Raw genomic sequence first — 18,479 nt, 5'->3', positions numbered from 1 at the left:
ACGTATTCCTAAAAACATGGAAAAAATTCTTAATTTTTAACAGGCTGTGATTTTTTTCTTGCATGCACCGCAGTTTACAGCTTTAATCCTAACCATAGTCTGAAGGTTTTTACTGAAGGGTTTGTTCTTATATTATTTGCCTGGATTTATGCAATATTTTATTCTCAAAAAACATGGTGAAAATGGGGATCTTTAAAGACTGCGAGTTTTTTACACATCAGGAGTACTTGCATGCACCAAAATGTACAGTTTTTTTAAGGCTGGGTTCACAAATGTCTTGAAATGTTTTCTCAGCTCTAACTCGAGCCCATGACTTTGCTATTGCTAGCTTCATGCTTTACCATTTGACATTCAGAAACATAAATGAACAAAACATCACCAAGAATCGAAAAAATAAAACAGTGATATTCGTCAGTAATATTCGTAAAAAGCTTTTCGATCGTAAAAACTGGTGTGGCCAACATATGGTAAAGTTGTGTCTGCCTGTAAAATGTAATGATATGCAGGTGACTGCAGCATGTGGTGCGTTCTGGACATCTTTACATCTTTCAGGGCTTTGATGTCAGCATGCTGGCACAGAAACAGCCCTCTGCTGACCTCACGTTCTCCTTTTTCAGTTTTGTGTGTGTCAGGAGCTGTAAATCTGAGTGTGGGCGGCAATATGAAAAAACCCTGATGCACCTTTGACCAGCCCTTCAAAAGCCAAGTCTGCCGTTTAACTATCAGCGAAACCTCTTTACAGATGAAAACGTGATGAGTTATCTGTTGCTAATGTGTGGGAATTAGGGAGAGAGAGGCAGAACGGTGAATTCCTTGCGTTCTTCTCTTTCTCGCTAGATAAGAGAGAACATGGATTTCCGCTGGACTCAGTCAGAGGGAATCCCTCCTTTCCTCAGCTCTTTCTTCTCAGAGAATTCGAGTCTATTAAATCAAGACAGCTGCTTGAATGGTTAAATTAGCACGCTGTGAGAGTACCGTGTATGATCATATGAACATTGTGAACTACCAATGCACACTTACAAAAGAACTAAGAAAGCTGAAAAGGACAAAATGCATGCAAACACACAGTATTTTAAAATTTAATAACACTTAGTTTCTACATTTCTCTTCAGAACACAGAGGATGACTACTATTATGAATATCCCTACTATGAGGACATGGACAACGAAAAGAGGGAAGAAACGACAACCGATGAAACGACTGGAACCGAAACTGAAGACCTAACGGTCAGTCTTATTTAAGGATTATTTATGTACTATTGTAGTATTTATTCTTTTTAAATTAGCTTTTATTTTTTAGTTTAAGTTTTGCTTTTGTCATTTTTATTAGTTTTATATACACACACATACACACACACACATATATAAATGTATATATATATATTTCTGTTTATATTTAATTGATTGTATTGTAGTTTTTTAATAAATTTTTATTATATTTTGAGTTTTACTTATTTTACTTCATTTTCAGCTTATATTATTTCAGTTAGTTGCCTAGGCTACATCTGTAATTTAATTTTTTCAGTTTTACGTTAATATTCTAATATTTATCTAATATTTTAGTATTACTTTATGTCCGCTTTTTTAATTGTCAAAAATTTAATTTTATAACAAAATAATTCATAATTCATAATAAGGCTAGGTCAAGTAAATATTTTACATTTCATATTTCTAATCCAACATTAAACCATGTCCGTAGCTTATTATTTTCTTCCATAATATGGCATAATTGCTAAAATATATTATTTGATTTTAAAATGTGGAGTGGGACAACAACTCAAAATAAGCATCAATAGTTCAGTTCCCAGCATTAGTCTGTAACTTTAATATTCCTAACTGGGATTCGGTGAATTGAGAGTGAATCAAGAAATCAGTGCATTCATCAAATCATTCATTTTCAACTATTTATTCTAAAGAAGTGTCTCTTTCCTGTGATGACCAGGTGTCTGTTCCGGATAGCGGTCGTGTGGTTACATCGGTTATCAGTGGTGGAACAGGAGGCTCCAGCAGTTCCTCGAGTAGCTCCTCGTCCTCCTCTTCTTCATCCTCTTCATCCTCCAGCTCTACCACGACTACTGGCGAGGAACCGTACGACGGCTACGATGGATATGAGACTGGATATGACACATATTATGACGAGTCGACCTCGGCGCCTGACGGCTCCCGGACCATCAGCATCACTAGCACAGGCACAGGTACCGGCGGAGAAGTGGAGATCGGACTGGGCGGTGAGGTGGATTTGGGACTGGGAGGAGACCTGGACAGGCGGATCATTACATCATCATCATCGTCGTCGTCGTCGTCGTCATCATCATCAGGAGGAGGAGGAAGTGGAAGAGTGCACTCAACTGTCACAGTCATTCACAATGGAACGTCTGGCTCTGTTTCCAGCTCCGGCTCTGGCACCGGCTCTAGCACCAGAGTCATTACTAGCTCCAGCTCCGGCTCCAGCTCCAGCTCCAGCTCCAGCTCTGGAGTCAGCACCGGCTCCAGCTCCAGCTCTAGTTATCCCACGGTGAGTTTAGTTGGAACTAGTTATCCCAAACAGTTTCACTTTTATGTGAGAATTAATAAAGATTTATTAATAATATTATATTATATAATAATGAAGGGTTTAGTATAATGTAATAAGATCATGTTTTACAGGGATCCAGTCAAATTCAGATATAACAGACTTATAATATATTTTTTTAAATGATATTTAAATGATCTTTTAAAATATTTTATGTATATTTATGTATTTTTCTTATTATTGCAGTTCCTGCATTGTTTTGTTACTGAAGTTTCTGAAGTTTAGTTAATGTTTTTTACCGACGTGGGATTGAGTCTAATTCAGATATAATAGATTTTATTGGTAACATTAAATAATACCTTTTATTTTATTTAATATATTTTATTTTTACTATGTTTTAAATATATTTTCTACGTTTTGCAACAAGTTGTTCTTATTACTGCAATTACTGCATTGTTGAGTATTATAGTGCATTAATATCCTTTTTACTGAAGTGGATTTTACTGAACTCAGGAGTTAAGTCGTGTCTTTAATAAAGTTTTGCTTATTATTGCAATAACTGCAACATTCTCTTTTAATCAGAGCCTGTCAGGAACATGTCCAAGTTATAATACATTTCAATTCATAAAAATAGACAATCACCACTTAAAATACTGGGCAAAACCCTAAAAATAAACTATATGTGCTTTTTGGTCATAAAAATAAAAAGTAATCTTACTTTTCTTTGTTTTTGTGATATTCCCACATATGAGAATCAATTATTACACACTATTTTCCTATTTAATATTGTAAAGCTGCTTTGACACTATCCATATTTTTAAAAGAGCTATATAAATAAAGTTGACTTGACACACATGGAGTCGTGAATGGTTATGATGTCTGAAGCCTTGTGTTTGTCTGATGTGTAGGTGGATGGTGGTTATGATGATACCCACTACGGCGAGGGTCTTGATCTGACTTATGGAGAGGGATATGAAGAAGGATACGGAGAGGGAGATTATACCGTGGAAGGAGGCGCTAGCAGCAGCAGAACTTCAGTGTCCGTCGAGGGCGGGTCTGTTTCTGTAGGAGGCGGGTCTGTTTCTGTTGGAGGCGGGTCTGTTTCTGTTGGAGGCGGGTCTGCTTCTTCAAGTGGCTCAGTTGGGGGCGGATCCAGCAGTGCTGGGGCCAGTGTGGGGGCGGGGTCTGTTGCCTCCGGTGGACAGGGAGGAATCGGTGGAGAGGCAGATTCCGTCGATATCGACAGGTTCAAGGAGGAATCCATCACGGATTACACTGACGCAGAACTGGAGAAGATGTATGACTATGATGACCTGTACACCGACGGTGACAAAGCACTGCCCGCAGAGACCGACGAGGGCTACGGACAGGTGATCTCCAGCTCCGTCCCACCTCTGTGCTCACCTCATCCAAAAAATTGTCTTTTTTTATTCTTCATGTTGTTTCAAACCTGTATGGCTTACTTTTCCGTCCCGTTTAACACAAAAGGAGAATGTACCTCCCACTCTTTGCAATATAATTCCCCACTTTGGGTTTCAGACAGGCTTTGAATGACTTGAGGGTGACCTATAGTTTATTTTTTGGTTAGAATTGTTCGTTTATTACCTGCTCTATTCCATATTGCGTTTACACTGATATCTACACTGGATCTGGATTGAATTAAATTGAGGTTGTGTTTCCAAAGGTGGATGGACTGAGGGGAGAGAAAGGCCAGAAAGGAGAGCCTGCCATCATTGAACCCGTAAGTGTCACTTACTATATGATACATATGTACTATCCTTTCAAGGTTTTGGCTCAGTATTTAACATGTTCACACCGGGCCTGCATCTACTTGCATTCTGGATTTTTTTCCTGAAGTGGTTTGGCATATCGACAACCCTTTATTAACACAAACCCAAGGAAGTGTAGTCTTGCATTTATTGCATCTTCCGCTCACTTTCACATCCGTCCAATTTTACATTCATGCACCTGTTCGGGCAGCTCAAAAACACATCTTGAAAGACACCTGGATCAGTCGTCTGTTCCGGATGAATGTGGATTCACCCCTGATTTGCATTTGCACTTCAAACGGAGCGAGTCACTCCTGTTTCAAACGCAGTGCTATTTGCATGATGGGAATCATCATCTGTCCTTGCATACGGTCTCTACTGCTCACATGGCTCTTGATCTCTAACATCTGTGAGTCTTCAAACAGATGTCACTGCAATCTCAGCGGGAAAGAATGACATCTGGGTTTATAATCAATGAACATCAGGAAGGAGAAAGAGACAAGATCAGGCCATATAATATCATATTACGGACTATTAAGATGCCTGTACACTATGTACATTATGATATATATATATATATATATATATATGATATCTATTTAAAAGTGCATCAAATAGCTTTCTTATGTAAAACATAAATATATAAATAACACTAGAAAACTTTATAAAACCCAACCACCCATTTAAAAAAAAAAGTTCAAATACCTGTTACACAAAATTAAATAAAAATTCTACACTCAAATAAACCATATTGTGAATTTATATATTCTACAGGATAAACAAAACCATTAATTGAGCTACAACACAAAAATACCTACCATTTCATCTCATAAAAAAAAAAATTACCATTAAATCCAAATAAATAAATAATAATAAAAAAAAAAAAAAAGCTTTTTTTCGGGATATCTCCCCTTATATCTTATATTTAAGTTTGATGGAGGTGTGCTTTTAGACAAACTCAAGAAAACAGATTTAAACTAGAAACCATGACTTTTAGATATATTCTTAATATAGACCAATATTAAGAATACACTTTTAAGAATAAAGACACGTTTTTTTCAGGGTAGTGTTAGTTCAGAGATACAAGAACAGATCAATGAGAAGATCCGAGTCAAGGAAAAGCACAAACATGCAGATCAGAACAGCTGCTTTTAATGAAGGATGACCATGTGGTTTGCAGAAAAAAAAATGGCCAAATCACATGCTTCTTTCTGCGAACGCCCACATTCTCTCTCGTTCTGCTCTCTCTTTCACACACACACAAACAATATGTCCACTCTGTGTTTTTTGGCATGAAAGGAAAGCACCAAAAACAAAGCGAACATGCCCACTGCCACGACGGCACACTCGGACGATGCCTTCGGGACGGAGCCAAGACCCACAGCATCTTTAAAAAGCACCAGATTAGACCACGATGTTATGACAAACCAATGCCATTTGTCCTTTTTTTATTGAAGAGTTTTCTGGATCTACAGAGAGGCTGAGCTCTTGTGCTTTGGGCTCTGGACCTCTCAGTGACTGCAATTCAATCTTCACAGGCCTTTTGTGGTTATGATGCAACTCATGCAAGCACATTTTGATCATCACTGATGACTTCCAGACAAAACAGCTTGTATGTCCTGATACAGATCACAATATTTGGTTACAGTTGATCTGTTTTAATATAATTTTCCCTAACATATGTGCAATGATGAAAATCGTGTGCATGTTTAAACAATATGAAGTGTTTTAAACACCCTCTAACTTTGACTTTTAGCCTCCTCTATGACAGTGTTATGCACCAATGTTTAATAAACACAGTATTTAATAAACACATTTATGCATTTAGCAGCCACTTTTATCCAAAGTGACCAACAATGTACAGTTCTTTCACAAACTAATATATTTCATTAGTTTAACTGTATGGAGTCACAGTTTTGTCACACAAGTTTTTGTTACTGGCTGAAAGTCCTCCTTTTTCTTCCAATATCCAATATTTTTGAGGTATGATTTAATAAACAGCTATGGTTTTAAATCCTCTTTCAGTTGACTCTTATGAAGAATATACAGTAAAATATAAATATTAGATCAAAAAGCTTAAAAAATAACTAAAATAACTATGTATAATTCGTTAAAAATAATTGAATTATATAAAGCTGTATATAAATATTAAAAGGCTACTTCGAAATGAACATAAAAACATTATTTATTTATTTATTCGTGACTATATATCAGATTACTGCATGTAGTCTAAAAAGAATTCTGGCACAAAACAATATTAATTCTGAATTATTTTAGCAATATTAATGATTGATTATGAATTATTAAACACCTAAATAGAACTAATAAAACAATACTGAACTAAAAAAACTAAAAGTAAAACTATCACCAATCTTTTCGTTTTTTTTATATATATAAAATAAAATACTACTTAAATATTAGAAAACAATGTCATCTTAAAAACTTCTAAAACAATTAGAAATAAATTAAGTTGAAGTTGAAGCACTAAAATTCCAAAAACGTAAATGGAAAAGAAAACAATTAAAGTTATATAGAAATATTTTATTTAAAAAATAAATAAATAAATAAAATGATAAAACCACATACCAAAATTACTTAACTTAATTACTTAACTTACTTAAATGACTTAAAACAAAATTAACTTAAATGAAAATAAATGCCAAAAATATAAAAACACGTGCTATTTCAAAATAAACTTTAAAAACGTCCCATATTTTTTCCCCTCATCACATTATGCTTCATTTGAAACTGTTTTCCTCATTAAATAGCAGTAGTCGATGGCATGGCATTCCAATCATTCAGTCCGATTCTAGCAGTGGAACTGTAACTATCAGATTAATTCCGGAAGTTCCGGAATGTTCAGTCAGCTGTGCTGCAGTCTGAAGATCATCTCACATGCTTCATAAACTCGAGAGACTTCCTGATGTTACAAGCACACATCTCACACACACAGTCCACAGAAATCGAAATGATTCTGACTCTCACGCTTCAGATCTTATGCTTATGCTGTTATTCTAATGCATTTGTGTTCTTCCTGTTCTTGTAGGGAATGCTGGTCGAAGGCCCACCTGGTCCAGAGGGTCCCACAGTAAGTCTGCTTTCCTTACAAAACCAAACAGTTGAGTCCCAAAAGACTGTGCTATACTTTGCACCGTAAAAAATGGAAAACTGAGCTGAGTAGCTGAGTTGCTAGGAAGCTGATCTGTTTTCTAGGTCCTGTGTGTGTTGCTGACAATGCTAAACAACTGTATGTCTGTTTTGTTGCCACAGTTTCATTCTTGACCTACTTATTTCTAAGGCAACTCTTCTCTCAGCTGGAGTATTGCTGGATCTGGTGGCTCTTTAGGGACTAGAACAACACGAGTTTGAGAAATAGAGCAATGGAAGGAGTCCAGCAGTGATCTAGAGTCTGAGCTCACCGGACCAACACCCATGTGTTTGTGTGTTTGTGATGCCTTCATGCCTACATGTTCCTCACAGTACCCTTGTGTTGTTTTTAGGGCCTCCCCGGTCCTCCAGGTTCAACGGGACCCCCAGGTGGTGCTGGAGACCCCGGTGAGAGGGTAAGTAACCGTGACAATAAATACAAGATACTCAATATGTTCAACAGCACTGGAAATTGTGTTGTGAAACATGGTCTACACCTATCTATCTATATAAAATTATCAAAAATTATATTAGATTTTAAATATTCGTTTATTTGTTTATTTATATAATTTTAAGGTTGCAACTTATTTAATTGTCAGAAATAATGTTAGACACACACACTCACACACACACACACACACACACATATATATTTATGATTTACAATAAAATCTAAATTTCCTAAAACGTATATTGTAATATTTATTTCCTATTTCTTACACAAATATATATATATATATATATATATATATATATATATACACATTTATTATTATTATTATTATTATGAAATATGACGTTTCTTAATGTGATTGTGATTCATCATACTGTATAAGATTACATTTTAACTTTAGAGAGCCTGATTACAATGATTGAAAGCGATTATATTATAGATCACAATGCTGTTTAATGCATTACCCATAATGCTTTGCTTTTTTTGACAGGGTCTTCCTGGTCGCCCTGGTCTGCCTGGAGCTGACGGTCTTCCAGGACCTCCAGGGACTGTCCTGATGTTGCCTGTATGTAAATCTGAGCACAATCTCCAGATAGACACTTACAAAAACTACACATTAGAATGACACAGATGATACACGTTTGCATGTCTTTTAACTTTTACAGTTTAAAGCCCCTTTTCACTGTACTGAGGTCAGTTTTAGCTTGTGCATCATGATGTATGTCCAGAGGCGTTAGATGATTATTATCAGAGAGATATCAGAAACATAATGCTCCCTTTGCTGCTGTGATTGCTCATCAATCACACACTGGTTAATGCAGTGAGAAATATCGCAGATTCCACATCGTACTCTCAGACTTTCCAAACGTCCTCTTTCCCAGCTGTTACTCCAATACAGGTTTTTTACATTTTTTATTTCGGAACGTGTATCGACTTCACTATGTCAAGGGTTCTGGAATGCTTCCATGGCAAAACCAGATGTTCTGAACAGCACATTACAAATGATGTTGTCCGTGTTGTATATGTTTTTGTAATTAAACCGCATCCTAAACACTACCTCTTCTCACCCATCAGTACAGAGCCATGAGGCACAGATTCGCTTTGAAACTAGTGGTCATACTCTTGAAAGTGTAGTGATTGAGCTCAGCCACCAGATGGCAGTGCTGAACAACTTGACTCCTGAACACAGACAAATGCACAGAAACACTGCATACTGATCCTACCATACCAATAGTCATATTATTTCTGCCTTATCTTTACATGGAAATATGAGTAGTACACTAGTCTGAAATTAGCTGAATAACATGCTACCACACATTTTGTTTTCATGTATGTAATTTTTATTTATTTTTGCAGTAGGTAATGTACACTACTTCAATTTCCAAAAAAAAAACAAATTTTTTATTTGAACATAAAAATGAATATTTAACTTTAGAGCTATTTTATTTTATTTTGATATATACTGAACAGTAACAACTAGGTGAAACACTTTAGATCTATTTTATATTATTTTATATTCAAATACATTATTTTATTTTAGTTTATTTTTAACATACAATACATTTTTTATATAGATAAACACTTTTATTTTTAAATGCATTATTTTATTTTATTTGAAGACAAAAATACTTATTTTTTTTAAATAGATGAAACACTTTAGATCTATTTAATTTTAAACGCATTATGTTATTATTATATATTTTTATATGAACATATAATGCATATTTTAAAATTGGTGGAATTGATGTTACTTTATTTTATTTTAATTTATTTTATTTCATTTAGTTGTATTTTATTTGATGATACTGATATTTTTTAACTAGGTGAAACACTTTGAATTTTATTAAAATCTTTAAAAAAATGTTTAAGAGGAATTAATTTTTTTTTTGCTATAACTGAATGCCATTCATTGAATATAGCATGCAACTTGTATTTTGAATTCCACAAAAAAAAAAAAAAAAAATTATAAATAAAATCAAAAGGTTAATGTTAAGTTAATTTTGATATTAAGATAAAATAAATGTTTATATTTACTTAAAAATGATGAATTTTGAAATATGTTCTTTTCAAGTGATTGTATGTAATGTTGATGAGTTGGTTCTGTCTCTGTAGTTCCGCATGAGTACAGGAGGCGACAGCGGACATAAAGGTCCTGCAGTTTCTGCCCAAGAGGCTCAGATGCAAGCCATCATGCAGCAGGCCAGGGTAAAAACACACACTTCCACCAGTACACACTATATTTCACACACACACATCTCGATGCAAGCTAATTCCTCCGTGTCATTGTTATATAGCTGGCGATGAGGGGTCCAACCGGACCCATGGGTTTGACGGGTCGTCCCGGTCCTCTGGTACGTCTGTGTATCTGTTTCCAGCCTGTCGAAATGATGATATTATGATGAGTCTGATGTGTTTCAAGCTTGGTTTGATTTCCCCAGGGTCCTCCTGGTGTTCCTGGACTGAAAGGAGAGTCTGGGGAATCAGGACCTCAGGTAGGCATCACGGATTACCAACAATACAGCTATCTGACAGTATTTGAAGAGGCTGTTGTGAGACCTGTGTGTGTGTTTTTAGGGTCCTCGTGGTCCACTGGGATCCCATGGCCCTCCTGGAAAGCCTGGTAGAAGGGTACGTTTGCGTTCTGTTGTTGTTATTATTAATCTGATCATTCTGTAAAATAAGATTTATGAAGAAGAATCGTGTTGGTTTAGGGTCGACCCGGCTCAGATGGAGCCCGAGGGATGCCTGGACAGACGGGACCTAAGGTAAAACGAATGAGAGGAACCAATCTATTTTAGCATAACACACACTAATACATTGTGCACAATAAGAGGCTAGAAAGTAAACATTTTGAATTCATGTCGAGAAAGTCCAGTAGTTTCTTATTTATAAAACGCTCATATCCTGTGGTTCTGAACTGTTTCCTGTCTGTGTGCTTCACAGGGTGACCGAGGATTCGATGGACTCGCTGGTTTGCCTGGAGAAAAGGGTCACAGGGTAAACGCATTCAAATTAGTCTTATCTGAGTTTAACTGAGCTCAATTATACTTCTGTTTTTATAGTTGTAGTAAATTTCTTATGTGTATGGAAGCCCGTTTCCACCACTAAATAAAAAATAAAATGAGGTAATTGCTTTTTATTTCAGAATTGCAACTTTATATCTCGCAGTTGTCCGAATTTTGAGTTCTAAAGTCAGATTTGTGAGATACTTTAAAAAGTTGTACCTTGTTTTATGTTTCTTGTATCTTGTATTCAGTGGCGGAAACGGGCTTCCATATCTGTGCTTGTCTTTTTTAATATATGTCTATATTATTTTTATTCATTTTTATTTCAGTTATAGTTTTAGTTTCTTTAGTATGTCAAGTGAAACTTTAAAACTCTAATTAAAATAGACATTGAGCCAAAAAGGTGCTTTTTTGTAATTTAATTTAATTTTATTTCAGTTAACAATATTTTTAGTTTCTGTTTTAGTTTTAATTAATTATAATAACCCTGCTTTGATTGGCAAGTCTTAACAAAATTCTTTCAGTTGAGAGCGACATTAAATGTCCATTTGTTACATTTATAAACACATTTATGAACATTTTAAAATCACTTCAGCTGAGCAGCTATTTAATTAAATATTAAATTTTTTCAAAAACATTTGATTTTATTTTATTTTTAAATGGCTTTCCGCAATACATGATTCATGATTTGGCCAATTGTAATAAAATGTAATACATTTCAAATCTAATTAAATGTAATATCTGTGTGTTTGTTTGGCAGTAAACATGTGAAAAGGAGGATGATTCGGAGACTAATGAGTGTGTGTTTGTTGTTGTAGGGTGAGACGGGTCCTCAGGGGCCACCTGGGCCTCCAGGAGAGGATGGAGAAAGAGTATGAGCTTTTTATTTTAACCCTTTCCTGTTGCCTTCACCATCAATGTTATTGCTATATATCTAAATTTATATTAACGTCACGATGACATCATTTCCTGTATCCCAGGGCGATGATGGTGAGGTCGGACCCAGAGGTCTGCCCGGAGAACCGGTGAGTTCATGTTTCCTCCAGTATCCCAGCATTATCCTCTCTGTATGTGAAGTGAGACACATTCAGAGACAGAGAGTGTAGCAGAGATGAGAACATTCAGTCAATTAACCAGCGGTTTAAGACTCTGTCCAGCAGGTGGCGCTCCATGTTCAACACTGACTTCATCTGCTCTTACATATTCACATAAACACAAGCAGTAGTGTGTAAGGCTCCTGCTGGAAAATGTAGCACATCAGATGAAGAGTCACTTAAGTGGCATAGAAAACTGTGTTTTTTTTTTCATGTTGACATCACACGGGCTACCACTATTTTATTTTATATTTAATAGTAATATGTTAACATTTATTAAACATTTAAAAAAGGTGGAACACATATCTATTTGATCTTGTTTCTAAATGCATTATTTTATTTTTTATTTTATAAGATAACACAGCTGGGTGAAAGTTTTATTTTATTTATTTGAATTTATTTTATTTGTGCAAATATTGAACATTTCAAAATAAATGGAACACTTTAAAGTGTTTTTATTTTTTAAATGCATTACTTGAACATGAAAGTAGAACACTTTGTTGTTTAAATACATTATTTTATTTTTATTTCATGTAAATAATAAAAAAGTATTACTTTAGGCGAGTATGTTTAAAACGAATGACACAGAAAAAAGCTGTTTTATTTATGTTTTGGTCACATGACCGGGCGAATGCTAGCCACTTTATCCGTCTATTATCAGACACTTTCAGCTGAACACAACTCTCTGTTTCTCCGTCTTCTCTTTTTCAGGGTCCTCGTGGTTTGTTGGGCCCCAAAGGTCCCCAGGGGCCCCCAGGCTCTCCTGTGAGTTCAAACTTCATATTTATCTGAATTAGTTTGTTTTCATCTTTATCAAGTCATTAACCTTCATGCTATTTATTTACTTAGAGCTTTATTAATGTTTTAATATATTTATTTTATGTATGTAAATGTGTAAATATTTTTTAAACGTTAAATTCGTTTTCATTTATTTTGATCCCTGTTTTATTGTTTTAGGGTGTGACTGGTATGGACGGACATCCTGGACCTAAAGGAAACATTGTAAGTCTGAGACACACACACACACACACACACACACACACATTATTATGCTCTTGTTTTCACCCATCAGGGGCCTCAAGGTGAGCCAGGACCTCCAGGACAACAAGGCAACCCCGGAGCTCAGGTATTCATCAAGCCACACCCACTCACCCATCACTGACTTCATTAACCAGTCAAAATCCTCTAATTCTGTCCTCTTTCACAGGGACTTCCTGGTCCTCAGGGAGCGATCGGACCTCCAGGAGAGAAGGTGAGATAACATGTGTGGAGGAGCGATGGAAGGATGCTTCTTTTTCGTAATGGATTCATGTCTTTATATAGAGTTTGTGTGTGTGTGTGTGTGTGTGTGTGTGTGAAGTGTTCTATTGATAAAGTTTATGTTTTATGACAAGAAAGTTATTGTTAGTGATGTAGATTATAATACATTTAACAAGTTTTTTTTTTAAAGAAATTAATCATTTTATTAATCAAGGATGCATTAAATTGATCAAGACAGTAAAGACATTTACAGGTAACTGTATAATGTTACAAAAGGTGTGTATGTCAAATAAATGCTGCTCTTTTAGCTTTGATTATAATAAGAAATATTTATTGAGTGGCTAGCAAATGAGCAAATTAGAATGCTTTCTGAAAGATTATGTGACACTGAAGACTGGAGTAATAATCAGCTTTATATCACAGGAATAAATTATTTTTTTAAATATATTGAAATAGAAAATATGCTAATAATATTTCACAATATTTTTGATTTTACTGTATCTTTGATGAAATAAATGCGGCTCTGATAAGCATAAGAAGCTTCTTTAAAAAACTAAAAATCTTACAGATTTTAAGCCTTTGCATTTCAAAATTGAAATTATATATATATATATATATATATATATATATATATATATATATATATATATACATATATATATATTTTTTTTTGCTGGGCTTAAAGATTGAAGATTATAATATAGAGTAAAAAATATTTTATTATTATTTATTATTTACAGTTTTGTTTTATTATTATTATTATTAGTAGTAGTATATTATATTTAAAAACAAAAAACATTTGACTGCCACATCAAAGCCATTTTACTGTAATGTGACAAGAAAACCATAAAACAAGGAACTATATTATTTGAAAAAATACACCACTCAATATTTTTTTTTATTGTCGTTAAAGTAAAATATTGATTGAAACTGATTTTTAGTTTTCAACTATGCATAAATGCAAAGCTTACAATATTCGAGGATGAACATTGATAATTCTGGACATTGATATTTGTCATTAACCCTTCGACACACCAACCACGTTAACTTATTGATCGCTCTACTGGATGATCTTCATGCGTGTGTGTTGAATCAGGAAGTGTGTGTGCTGAGTGTTAATGGACTGAGTGCTAATGCTGGTTTTCCTCTTCTCAGGGTCCCACTGGAAAACCAGGCTTACCGGGAATGCCAGGAGCCGATGGACCTCCGGTGAGTCTGGGAAATGCACACACGCTTCACGTCTGATCATCTCAAGCTCTTTAGTTTGTGTTTCAGAGAGATTTCATTGTATTAATAATTACAGTGCAGTGATCTGCCTGGCACTTCTTCACAGACACACATTGTTCGCATCGATTCTCAAGGCCTATTCTCTCCACATTTCATGCTTCTACATCTAATTACTGCAGCATAACATGTCATTTCTCTTTATCGTTGCGTCACAAACACAGGGCCACCCGGGAAAAGAAGGACCATCCGGAGAGAAAGGAAATCTGGTATGTTCATCCTTCATTCTTCTCTCTGAAGAGTTCACTTACAGACAGTTCTCTTGTACAAATGTAGCTTCAGATGTGATCAATAACTCCATCGATAACTGACTTGTTTTACAGGGACCTCCTGGTCCTCAGGGGCCGATCGGATATCCTGGGCCTCGAGGTGTAAAGGCAGGTGTTTTTAAATCCTCATTGGTCATAGCAGAACTCATAACGATCTCTCATTGGTCAGCGGGTATTGCAGTTCTGTAGTAGTAAGACTTCAGTGAAAAGTCACCCAAGTTATATTAGACGGCACCCTGCCAGTGTTTCTGATACTTTCCTGAGGCAGAATCATCAGAAATTTATAGCCATCTTCCAAAATGTCCAAAAAATGCGTTTCTGACAGCATTTTAGGCATCAAAAACGACTTCTGAGTTAAGTTGTTTTGGCCAGAATGTAAGGCACTGGAATGTGATGAGGATACATTTCTCAATTATTATGTTATATTATATTATGTATGTATATTATTTATTGTTAGAAATGTTTAGTAGTTTTTTTGTGTCCTGACCCAATTAGTTAAAAAGGTATTGGTGTATAAACTTTTCTGCAACTAATGAACCAAATGAAAAAGTCATAGTTAGATTTAATTGTTCACTGAAGTCACATGAAGATGAATTTCTGAATTAAAGTGAAATTTATATATATATATGTATACTGTATGTATGTAGTTTAACTCTCATGCGATCATATAAAAAAAACTAAATAAAAAAAGTGTAAAAAGATTATTATATTTTATTATACCGGGCTGTCAATACAATATAGTCTATACTATAGGGCTGTCAAATCAATTATTCATAGTTATATACGATTTATATTATATATAAATTTAAATATAAATATATATTAAATGCAGTTTTTATTTATGTGTGTGTATTTATATGTACATATGTACACACAAACATATATTATGTAAAAAACGTTTGTTTTGCTGCGAATAATCGTGGTTAATAGATTTTACAGCACTATTACATTATATTATTTTATGTTTTTTTTATGCTATGTTATATTGCTATGTTATATTATGCAAAGAAACTTTTGTTTTGGTGCCATTAAAAGCGATTAGTAGATTTTACAGTCCTATTATATTTTTTATGTTATGTTATAATCTTATATTATATTATGTAAACAAACTTTGTTTCGGTGCGATTAATCGCAATGAATAGATTTTACAGCCCTGTTATATTATGTTATGTTATGTTTCATGATATGTTATATTTTTATGTTATGTAAACAAAATTTTGTTTTGGTGCGATTAATCGATTTTACAGCCCTTTTATATTATTTTGTTATTTTATGTTATGTTATGCTATATTGTCATGTTATGTAAACAAACTTTTATTTTGGTGCGATTAATTGTGATTAATCGGTTTTAAAGCACTATTAAAATATATTTTATTACATTATGTTATTGTAAGAAGATGCATTGTGAAGAATGCATTATCCAAAATGGCAGATGAATCAAGATAATCGTCTAGTGTATAAATATATCTATATTTCATACCAAATGATTGCATATAATAAAAAAAATTGCAATTGAATTAAAATGCACTATTGTAATCCACTGTGAGTCCGTTTGCTGCCTACAGTATATAGACGGTAGACTGTGATGCAGCTTGCTAGGGTTTGAGAGCTTTTATCACCTTCATGGTTTCTAGTCAGTGTTTGTGATACAGTGAGTCAATCGAAAGGTTTTCTGAAGTTTAGATGGAATCTTTTCATCTTTTTTCTTTTGCTCTTTCGCTCTTTCTGTCCGCAGGGTGCTGATGGAGTCCGCGGGCTGAAAGGAGGCAAGGGTGAAAAGGTAATTTCAGAGTGTGTTTGTGAGTTGTGTTGTGCTGTTGTGTGTGTGTGTGTGTGTGTGTGTGTGTGTGTGTGCAGAAGGCTAATGCACTGCTCCTGTGTCATTAATGTTTCATTTCTGTTTCTGAATATGGAAACTGCTGTACTCCAGGATGCATTTTTGACCTTCCCGCTTTGGTCATTAAAAAGTTGTATCCTGCGAGAGTGCAGCAGGAAAATAAGATCAGGCCCCGGCAAATAGCAGAAATAGCAGTTGCCATGGAGATCCGTCCCTCGGTATCATGTGCGAGAGGAAGTTTGCAACACTCTCAGTGTCAAATCTTCATCTCTTTCCTTCTCAGGGAGAAGACGGATTTCCGGGATTTAAGGGAGATATGGGCGTCAAAGGCGACAGGGTAAGAGACTTATTCGCAGGTTGAAGAGGTTATTTGTTTTTGGCTTTATCTCTGGAGAATTATGGGATATGATTTCTCTTTTCACTCGGGTCGATCTTTAATTCTCAGAGCATCTCTGAAGAGGCACATAAATCACACTGGGTCTGTGTCTAGTGGTGCATCACTATTACTTTTCCTCATACTTTTTGGGATTTGAACAAATATAGACATACACAGAAAAAAAGACCCCGAGGACCATAACCTGGGAATTCAGCCACATAGAAATGTGATAAAACACCTTAGTGATCACATATCCCCAGTCTATTTCAAAGACATTTTACACACAAAATGCAGAGAAATTTGGTCATTTAGGACTCCAGAAGTCGGTCGAAGGGCATGTATAATATTCGTTCAGCCTAATTGATCAGATTTTTTGCTGTTATATAGTCTGCTGACTCAGCTGCGGTGCTGGGTGAATGTCTGTAATGAGCAAACGCGCACCGCTTTAGGTTATTAGGGACAAATATGCACACGCTTCTGGATTTAAGTGGGCGGACATTGTCCCAAATTACCATTTACTCTTGTTAAATGCCACGCACGCACACACTTGACTATTCCCATGCTGCTCTTAAGTGGCAAAAACATTAAACACACACTAACTGTACACACAAACTTGTTTCTTTATTAAGTTCTAGGATCGTTTATTCAAAGATGTCCACCCAAAAACATTCGAAGACAACTCTTTTTAATTTACAGCAATTAGGAGATGAAAATAAGCAATATTAGTAATTAAAATTGAAGTTGTAGAATTGTAGGAGGTGGATTAAGAAATAATTTTTAGTAAATTTTTTGGGGGGGTGAATTAAATTAGTAAACATTGTATGTATGTATATATATATATATATATATATATATATATATATATATATATATATATATATATATATGTATATATATAATTTTATTTTTTTCATTTTATATTATTTTAAAGCTTGTTTTGTCTTAAGTAATCAATGTCATAAATAAAATGTAAAATGTAATTGTTTTTTAAGTGTTTTCGCTCATTCTAAAGCTTGTCTTATTTTAACATTTGAAGTCATCTTGAGGTCCCCTTGGAAGTTTGCAGAGGAATTTAAAGGGACTTTACATTTTTAATGCATTTTTCCCCTGAAAGCAACTTTTATTATTTATACATTCAATTATTACATCAGTCAATGTAAATGTAAATGACGTCTTCTCTGATATGATTGGCTGGCATACAGATGTAATTTATCGTATCATTGTATGTATCGTTTATCGGAACAGACCTAAAAAAAATATCAAAACTCTAGTTTCTGGGTGAAATGTCTCATATAAATCCTAATGTGTTCAGGGAGAACTTGGTGCCGCCGGACCCAGAGGTGAAGACGGGCCTGAGGGACCCAAAGGAAGATCGGGTTTACCTGGAGATGCTGGACCGCTCGGGCCGACCGGAGAGAAGGTGAGTGGATATCTGTACATGCATCGTCAAGTTTGTCAGTGTTTTGTCACCAC

General features: G+C 34.9%; 1 protein-coding gene across 2 annotated transcripts in view; it reads left to right on the top strand.

Annotated features, from left to right (window-relative positions):
* Nucleotides 1–18,479, top strand: part of col5a1 (procollagen, type V, alpha 1) — an 84,066-nt gene that overhangs the window by 39,028 nt on the left and 26,559 nt on the right. For both annotated transcript variants that reach the window (XM_026196762.1, XM_026196761.1), the window contains exons 6-30: nt 1,113–1,226; nt 1,942–2,514; nt 3,420–3,881; nt 4,196–4,252; nt 7,327–7,368; nt 7,781–7,843; nt 8,372–8,446; nt 9,994–10,086; nt 10,176–10,232; nt 10,320–10,373; nt 10,456–10,509; nt 10,593–10,646; nt 10,825–10,878; nt 11,705–11,758; nt 11,867–11,911; nt 12,692–12,745; nt 12,938–12,982; nt 13,053–13,106; nt 13,188–13,232; nt 14,396–14,449; nt 14,689–14,733; nt 14,848–14,901; nt 16,529–16,573; nt 16,914–16,967; nt 18,319–18,426. In XM_026196762.1, the coding sequence (XP_026052547.1) occupies nt 1,113–1,226; nt 1,942–2,514; nt 3,420–3,881; nt 4,196–4,252; nt 7,327–7,368; nt 7,781–7,843; nt 8,372–8,446; nt 9,994–10,086; nt 10,176–10,232; nt 10,320–10,373; nt 10,456–10,509; nt 10,593–10,646; nt 10,825–10,878; nt 11,705–11,758; nt 11,867–11,911; nt 12,692–12,745; nt 12,938–12,982; nt 13,053–13,106; nt 13,188–13,232; nt 14,396–14,449; nt 14,689–14,733; nt 14,848–14,901; nt 16,529–16,573; nt 16,914–16,967; nt 18,319–18,426 (2,409 nt within the window). The remainder of the gene's footprint in view (nt 1–1,112; nt 1,227–1,941; nt 2,515–3,419; nt 3,882–4,195; nt 4,253–7,326; nt 7,369–7,780; nt 7,844–8,371; nt 8,447–9,993; nt 10,087–10,175; nt 10,233–10,319; nt 10,374–10,455; nt 10,510–10,592; nt 10,647–10,824; nt 10,879–11,704; nt 11,759–11,866; nt 11,912–12,691; nt 12,746–12,937; nt 12,983–13,052; nt 13,107–13,187; nt 13,233–14,395; nt 14,450–14,688; nt 14,734–14,847; nt 14,902–16,528; nt 16,574–16,913; nt 16,968–18,318; nt 18,427–18,479) is intronic.

Source organism: Carassius auratus, chromosome 21, assembly GCF_003368295.1.
Source record: "Carassius auratus strain Wakin chromosome 21, ASM336829v1, whole genome shotgun sequence".
NCBI classification, from domain to species: Eukaryota; Metazoa; Chordata; class Actinopteri; order Cypriniformes; family Cyprinidae; genus Carassius; species Carassius auratus.
The sequence above is the reverse complement of the archived record's forward strand: the minus strand, read 5'-3'. Positions and strand labels throughout refer to the sequence as shown.